The 8,765-nt window shown below is 43.4% G+C and overlaps 1 protein-coding gene across 2 annotated transcripts; it reads right to left on the bottom strand.

Annotated features, from left to right (window-relative positions):
• Window positions 1-1,063: 1,063 nt before the first annotated feature.
• On the bottom strand, window positions 1,064-8,594 carry STMN1 (stathmin 1). 2 transcript variants are annotated; one of them, XM_035118305.2, is made up of 5 exons: window positions 8,439-8,594; window positions 5,970-6,021; window positions 4,388-4,560; window positions 2,999-3,190; window positions 1,064-2,336 (listed from the first exon to the last, which is right to left on the bottom strand). In XM_035118305.2, the coding sequence occupies exons 2-5, from the start codon at window positions 5,980-5,982 to the stop codon at window positions 2,265-2,267; spliced, it is 450 nt and encodes a 149-aa protein (XP_034974196.1). In that variant the 5' UTR covers window positions 5,983-6,021; window positions 8,439-8,594; the 3' UTR covers window positions 1,064-2,264. The 2 variants fall into 2 exon arrangements, with proteins under 2 accessions (XP_034974196.1, XP_034974198.1); XM_035118307.2 differs by lacking the exon at window positions 8,439-8,594 and adding an exon at window positions 8,378-8,401.
• Window positions 8,595-8,765: the final 171 nt, after the last annotated feature.

Raw genomic sequence — 8,765 nt, 5'->3', positions numbered from 1 at the left:
CATTTCTAGTCTCTGCACTCAGGACTTGACAGCAAAAAGTACCAGAAAGCCATGTCAACTGGTATGTTTCTTCACCATTACCTTGTGAACTTTGGTATCAAACTTTTTACCTGCAAGAGGTCTGTTAAGCAAGACATTTCCATCTGGTGCATAGCTAGAGGACAAGTGATGCAAAATACTAAATTATTCCAGACTATGGGACAGAGTGTGTGCCTCCAGACTAGTCACTATTTTGCAGGAGTGATTCAAGCACATACCAGAACTTTAGCTTTGGACAATTGTGGTCTGTCACCCTAGTACATTTTCATTTTAAAAAACCTTGTTTTTTTAAGTGATGGGGAAATGCCCTGAGAAGTGTGGGGTGGAGAATCAATGAACAGTAAGACATGCAGACAACCGCACAAGCAAACCGGGATACTCAATAAAGACCAGATGTCTAACCACCACATAAGCTTTGTGCAAGCAAATCAAATTGAAAGTTCTAAGGAGCCCTTAGCAATAGAACAGGGACAAGACTATCCTGGATGCACTTACCTCAAAGCCCACTGAGGTAAGCAGGAATGCACTGAGGCCCTATTTCTCCAAGAAAACTTGGGAGATGTGTTTTAAGAATACTTCCAAGTTAGCAATTACACACGAAATCAGCATGCATTTTTCTCCGTCCCACACAAACGTTTTAAAGCATCACAACCAATTTCGGTGGCAAGGTATTTACTATCTATAGGCAGCAAGGAAAAGAAACCAATTTAGTTATGTCTATTTATTGATGGCTAACTAAATCTAATAGGTTACAGAGTAATGTTTATATGTTGATGTAATGAGCAAGTTGACCAAGCACACATCTGTACAGAGACATGCACAGGAAGCAATTTCATATTTATGCCATTAAAATACAACTTGAATAACCTGGTACCAGTCACACAACTAATAAAACATTCCAGAAGCTTTGGGGGGTTGGAGAGAAAAGGTCTGTTAAGTGGCTCTCATCAGAGTAGGTTGGTTATGAACACAGTACTAGCTAGGTTGGGTGTTCTCCGTACTGCAAGTGAAGAAAAACCATCTATCCTTTAAAATATTTATAATTTATTTTCTGAATTAAGTATTGTGCCTGCAGTAGTTGTTTGTGCACTGAAATGTTAAGTATTTATTACAAGCCCATACTTCAGAATGGAATATTGCATTCCATACTGGGACTATGCAGTTGCATTTTTTTGCCACATGGGGGAGTTGCTCCAACTGGCAAATACATTTTACAACACTAAGATACAAAACAAGCACAATTTGGCAGACACTCTTTCAGATCATTGTTTTGCTATCATTCCCCACACCCAAACTCCCAAAACCAATTTAAGGCTCTACAATGCAATCATTTTGCAAGATCCACAAGTTCCTTTTTAAAAGTATCAAGTCAGTATGTTTCAACAATAAAGTCTCTAATATCAAGGACCACCTAAGCTTTCTCTTATCCCAAGCACTATACTTGAACCTAGAGCAGTTGCAAAAATGGTGACTTTGGAGCTTGAGGCTGTATGGACACCCCTAAATTTTAAATGAAACTTAAAAACTAACAGGGAAATGCTTTAGAAGTCAGATCACAGTCACATGTTAACAAGAAGTTATTTGTTACAAAGTGCAAGCCTATCTAGGGAGGTGGTTCTTAATTGTTTAACAAACCACCAGCTGACAACTGCTGAGGTGCAAGACAAAGCTCTTATTGTGAAACTGGAACAATAGGCAACAACTCTAAGGAAGCTGGCTACTGTGAAACATCACTAGCCATTATATATATTGCTTGCAAGCATTTTTTGTTCTTTATTGCATCAAAATGTTCTAGCCATAGCTATGCCCAAGTTGCATATTTAGTCATGCTAGTCTCAGAAACAGTCACCTGTGATAACAGCACTGTGCAGCTTTTATTAAGTCACTTGGTTACAGTAATATGTTTAAAACCAACAAATTCAGCATGAGCATTACACTACATATTTCTTTCACAAATATGTCAGAGCTGAATACAGCACTAGCCATCAATCCAGGAACAAATGCACTGGAATAGAAGAAATGCAACAAGATAGCTACACTGGAAAGACAACATTTTAGAAAAAGAGTGAACATGAAAAGGGCTCCCCTCTAGCTCCCCAAAGCATGTGTACAGTTGGATCTAACTATACAGCTCTACATCAGTTTTCTAGAAACTTAACAAAAACACTGGCCAATAGTCTTTGGATATTTAGACAAAGGGGAGAAAGTCAGTTTCCAGGATGAAGTCAGTCGCTTTCGTTGTCACCAGATTCTTTCCCCCCTTCTTTGTTCTTCCGTACTTCTTCAATATGCTTGTCCTGGTAAAGCAAAGTTAAGATAGTGAGATAGAACTTGGTTCTTCGGGGTTTTTACTGCAACCAAAACTGTTTTGTTTCTATAAACACAATGCAAAGTTTGGACTAAAATAAAGCTTACAATTTTCAGTTTCTGCGGAGCATTATCCTGGGGTTTTACATAGTGATGCACTCAAGCAGATTGGTAACCTATAGTTTATTGACTTGAGAAGCATAGTTTTCATCCCAACTGGTTATCATTTAAGCTTAATGCAGCCAAAAAAATCGACCCATCCAGTTTTTAAGTACCTCCAGCTCTGTGTTCTCATTTATCAAAAGCATTCTTTAAACTCTACCACTAAATACCTATTCAGCACAGTATTTAACACAGGGACAAAACAAAGGACTAACTGCAGCTATTTTGTTTTAGTCAAATGTTAGGGAACTAGTTATCAGTAGAAACCTGTAAGTGCAGCTATTTGTTGACTTGGACTTACCTTATTGCTACTTAGGAAGTCCAGTGATTCCCTCCAAAATTCAATAATTATATACAAATTCTGAGCAATTAGGTGTGAATTATTCTTTTTTTAAAAAACCAAGGTCTACTGGTCCTAGTTTGTTAATATCACTGATGGTCCAAGTTAATATTCCATTATTTTATAGAGAATCTTAAATACCAGACTTACTTTCTCTCTCAAGCGCTCCAGTTTAGCAGCAATTTGTGCTTCTCTGTTCTCTTTGATAGCTTCCATTTTGTGGGTCAACTTTTCCTCTGCCATTTTGCTGAAGTTGTTATTTTCTTCAATTGCCTTCTGCAGCACCTCTTTCTCGTGCTCTCGTTTTTCAGCTAGCTGCTTCAACACTTCCGCTTCATGGGTCTAGAATATAGATACATTCCATGTTTAGTTGAGAGTGGTCTGTATGTAATTACAGTTGTTGTATCACCTGTCATTGATAGTGGCCTCAGTCTACTAGCAGGTAAAGGGATGCCTGACCATTAGGTCCAGTTGCGGACGAGACGGGTTGCGGCGCTCATCTCACTTTACTAGCCGAGGGAGCCGGCGTACAGCTTCCAGGTCATGTGGCCAGCATGACTAAGCCGCTTCTGGCAAACTAGAGCAGCGCACGGAAACACCGTTTACCTTCCCGCCAGAGCGGTACCTATTTATCTACTTGCACTTTGACATGCTTTCGAACTTGTCAGGATACTGACAAACTGGAACGTGTCCAGAAGAGGGCACCCAAAATGGTCAAAGGCCTGGAAATGATGCCTTATGAGGAACGGCTTAGGGAGCTGGGTATGTTTAGCCTAGAGAAGAGAAGGTTAAGGGGTGATATGATAGCCATGTTCAAATATATGAAAGGATGTCATATGGAGGAGGGAGAAAGATTGTTTTCTGCTGCTCCAGAGAAGCAGACACAGAGCAATGGATTCAAACTACAAGAAAGAAGATTCCACCTAAACATTAGGAAGAACTTCCTGACAGCAAGAGCTGTTCGGCAGTGGAATTTGCTACCAAGGAGTGTGGTGGAGTCTCCTTCTTTGGAGGTCTTTAAGCAGAGGCTTGACAGGCATATGTCAAGAATGCTTTGATGGTGTTTCCTGCTTGGCAGGGGGTTGGACTGGATGGCCCTTGTGGTCTCTTCCAACTCTATGATAGGTTGGCAGGAGCTGGGACCTAACAACGGGAGCTCACCCTGCTGCAGGGATTTGAACCGGTGACCTTCTGTTTGGCAAGCCCTAGGCTCAGTGGTTTAACCCACAGCACCACCCGCGTCCCAATCAGGGCAGACATGGAATAGACAAGTGTGTCTCCCCTATTTGTCCTGGAATCTCTTTCTCCACTTCCAGTATAGTTAAATTCCAACAGAACTGCAGCAATTCTATTTGAACTATTAATTTTCATCTAATCCTCAATTTATTGTAACTATTAAGGTGCTGTAACATTCAGTTTGAGGCATTTTTCATGGGCTACAGTATTCCCAATGGTAAATTCTATAAACTGGCTACCATTTCAAGTATACACTTGTGCACAATGTAGTGTAGTATTTAGAACTAGAAAAATAATGTTTACCTTGCGCCTTTCTTCCGCTGCTTCTAGCTTCCTTTGAATTTCTTCCAGTGAGAGATCTTTTTTCTTTGGAGGAGAGAGGGGAAACTCTGGAACAGCTTCTTTTGAAGGAGGGCCAAGTATCAATTCAAATGCCTGTCCAGAAGCACGTTTTTCTAGTTCTTTCACCTGAATGTCTAGAAGAGACATTGTAAGTTAACAGTCAGTATCCTTGAACCACATCATGCTAACGCACACACTTCTGCTTAAAAGTGCCCTCAAGCTGAAGGAAGCAAATCAAATTTCAAGTCTGCATCTGCAGTACAAACTTTAAAACCTGCTTGACTAGTTAATTGAGGCTCCCGCTTCCCTCCGCATCCTTAAGTAAATGTTTGAGGTCTCTGGGGGCCTACAATGGAATACAAAGTACCTCCACAAAGGCACAATCCCTATGTTTCCTTGAAAACATTAAGAAATCCAGTTTAAAAGTGCCTTATGTTTTAATACAGGCATTTGCTAGATATTCACTTAAGATCTGTACAGTTATCCTACCATCAATATTTGGGCACCTACAGCAAAATTTAGTTTCACACAGTCAAACTACAACCAAAATACCATCTGAGAACAGTTATAGACATTTTAATAGTTGTCACAGGATATAGGTGTGAACCTTATATCGCATCTGACAAGAACACTATCATTCAAGCCTAGACTTCATCTGTGCTTTTCAGTACGTGTAATAGCTGACATAGCCTGGCGTGCTATGGTCCATGGGGTCACGAAGAGTCGGACACGACTAAACGACTAAACAACAACAATAGCTGTAACACTGGCAGATTAATGCTGATGCGTGTGAAAAAATTACATTGCATTTTAATATACAATATTACATTTAATATACAATATTACATTTTAATATACAATACAATATACCTCGAGTTACAAACGCTTCAGGTTACAGACTCCACTAACCCAGAAATAGTACCCCGGGTTAAGAACTTTGCTTCAGGATGAGAACAGAAATTGTGCTCTGGCAGCACGGCGGCAGCAGGAACCCCCATTAGCTAAAGTAGTACCTCAGGTTAAGAACAGTTTCAGGTTAAGAATGGACCTCCGGTACGAATTAAGGTCTTAAGAGGTACCATTGTACATTTTACTGATGTTTAAGTATTAAGTAACTTAGAATTGCTTTCAATTTATTAAAAATGTATCTTGAGAAATCATTATGTATTAGCTCAGTTGGTAGAGCGTGGTGCTGGTAATGGCAAGGTTGTAGGTTTGACCCCTGTATGGGACAGCTGCATATTCCTTCATTGCAGGGGGTTGGACTAAAATTTTGTTGGGAACCCCTGGACTAGATGATCCTCTGGTCCCATGATTCTAACCCAAGTACAGTGGTACCTCGGTTTAAGTACACAATTGGTTCCAGAAGTCTGTACTTAACCTGAAGCGTACTTAACCTGAAGTGAACTTTCCCACTGAAAGTAATGGAAAGTGGATTAATCCGTTCCAGACGGGTCCGCAGAGTACTTAAACTGAAAGTACTCAAACTGAGGCGTACTTAAACCGAGGTATGACTGTGTTAGTACATAATAGTAGCACTTACCAGAAGAAGCCATGGCTAAACAATTTGCTGCAGGAACTCCAATAGGTGAGCACTAAAGAAGATGAAAACGTTACATAAGTGTTAGGACTACTTGAACTTCTCTATTCAGTGTTTTCCTTCTACCAGTTTCTAGTCCTTATTTAGGTTTGGATGACAACATACAAAATAACACATCTGGAAAAAAGAAACCAATCTGCTTTACATAGTAAATATCTAGAATGCTGTACTCTGACTTAAGTTATGACCTCAGATTGGCCCCACCCCCCAACACTAAGGATCCACCACTGTTAACTCACATTAATCAAAACTATATTAAAAGAAATTAACCAAGATGCCACAACACTATCTTGGTGCTTTACTAGAGTGAAGCAGACCCATCTTACTGCATTACCGATATACACAATGAAGCAGGGACTGGTCCTGTGTCTCAAGCTAAGTGAATATGAATGGTTTTCAAATTACTTATGTCCATTGCAAACATCCTATTATTTATGTCTGGGATAAACAATTCTGTGCCCCAAGCTCTTAAGTAGATAGTGTGCAACCAGAAGTAGTGCAAGTATTTTGTAAGAAGGCACACCAGATTTTCCTTACCAGCTACTCAAATGAAGGCACCTAAGGCTGGATAGATTCCTAGAGTGCAGGCTGCTTCAGCACCAAGTAGTAGTTTGATAAGAGCACCTGAGAATTTATTGCCTCCCCCTCCCTCCAGCTATATCCAAGGGGTACCTAAAAGTAAGACACTATGGTTTGAAATTTATTTCCAGCAACGAATACTAATCCACTGGGCAGATGTGCTCCATCTGTCCCTTCAACATTGATGATTAAAAGCAATCAAAGCCTTACATATGTGCTACTAGATTCATCAAAACCCTCCCTCAGGAGCCTCAGAAGGATGACATTTTTTTTTTTTATCTGCTAGCCTAGGACTGGTATGCGCCATTGTTCTTGCTACCTCAAGACACAAAGGGCAGCTCACTATAATCGAGATCTAGAACCGTTTGCGCTAAACCCAGTATTAACAAAGCAAGGCGGCATACATTAAAAAATAAATCCGAGCCTTGCCCTATCCTAACCTCTGTCACCCGTGACCTCTTGAGATAATAGCTAATTAAATGTAGCACAATGGCACCCCTATGTATGTTTGTATTCCCAGGCAAACAAAGCTCTTTTTGGGGGGAAGGATAAGAAATAAACACGCACAATAGCAAAAAGCTGGGGTTCTTAAGGGGCACCTCTTCTGCGGTCAGGCTGAAAAACCAAAGGCTAGCAACGCCCAAGATCTGAAAGCGGGGGTGGGTGGTTTTGAAAAAAGCCCTCACTGGCTTTCTACTACGGTACATACTATGGGGCGGGACCAGGAGAAAAGACTCACAGCCAATAAGGATCAGAGATAATGCAAGATAATGGAAGGGGGAAAAGATGGGGGAGGGGGAAGAGAAAATGAAGAGCGGCGCCTGCCTCGAAGCCCCGCCCACCCCACGCGCCATTCTAGAACCGCACCGAATTCAAACAGCCCGAGAGCGCGCGCGCGCTTCCAACCTCAGGGGGAAAAAATGAGGGGAGGGAAGAATCTGAGCTATAACGGTAACATCCGGGCACCTGCTGCTCGCGCGTTCCTCCACCCTCCCGTCTTCGGCGCGCCAAAACAATCCCGAGCGAGACGGCGACACGCACACACACAAAACCCGCCTCAGCCGCGAGCGCGCAGGCCTCTTGCCTCTTCTTTTCGTATATTTAGGCTCGGGGCTTCTCGCTTTTCTCCCGCTGCACGCGGGGTCTCTTCTCTTTCCCGCGCTCTCACCTTTTTCCTAAGTCACATTTTTAGCCCCTCACGCCGCCCTGAGGAACGCGCCTGCCGCCCCCTCCCTTTAATCCGCGTGGGCGGGCGCGACAAGGTGATGGCAGTCGAAGCTTCGACAACAACAGCGGCGCCGCCCCTTTCCCTCCAACAATAGACGGGCTACTCCTGTCAAGAAGAAAACCAGTGGACGGGGAAATGGGAGCGGGCGGATGCTAAGAGAGCCGGGGAAGCTGTCGGCGGTGTCCGCAATCGTTAGAATCGCTGTCCCAAGCGAACAACGGAGCGCCGCCCGTCATTTCAGGAACTGGGGTGGGCGCGAGCGAACAATAGCCGCTCCGCGAGGAGAGCACGCGCCCCTTCTGCCTTCCTCATTCGCGGTGCTTTGTTACCCGCTCCTACCCGCTGGTCACCACCGAACCACCCACTCGCTTAAAAAGAAGCAGCAGCCCATTCAGGTGACAAAGCAATGGAGCCGTCTGAGACAAATGCGGATTTTTCAGGGACCCCGCCCGAGAACCCCCCTTCGCTCCTCTTCCCCAACAACGCATTCCGCTGCCGCCCCACTAAACGAAGCCCCATTTGCCCCTCCCAGTGAAGGACCGACCGCTCGTTATCGCCGTTCCCGGCCCCTCTTCGGATTCAAACCAGCTCCTTAGGCAACCCACCTGCCTCCAGTCACTGCGGCGGCTACACACAGACTCAGCTCCTAACCGCCCAGCGCTCCCCACAAAAGCAGCAAACAAAGGCACGTGACCTGCATTGGCCACGCCCCCTATTGGCCGAGAAAGGCGGCACGTGCCGCGCAGCGGGGAGGGGGAGAAAACGAGGGGAGCGTTCTCTTTCTCTAGCCCCTTCTATTGTGATGGCATGATGGGAAATGTAGTGCAGGGGAGTGTCTCTTGGTGCAATAAAAGTTTAGTTTTTTTTTAAAAAAATACGGGTGGATGGAGGCAATATATGGGAAACTGGCAGGCTCTTGGTTTCGTTCTCCA

Source organism: Zootoca vivipara, chromosome 6 (assembly GCF_963506605.1).
Source record: "Zootoca vivipara chromosome 6, rZooViv1.1, whole genome shotgun sequence".
Taxonomy (NCBI): Eukaryota; Metazoa; Chordata; class Lepidosauria; order Squamata; family Lacertidae; genus Zootoca; species Zootoca vivipara.
The sequence above is the reverse complement of the archived record's forward strand: the minus strand, read 5'-3'. Positions and strand labels throughout refer to the sequence as shown.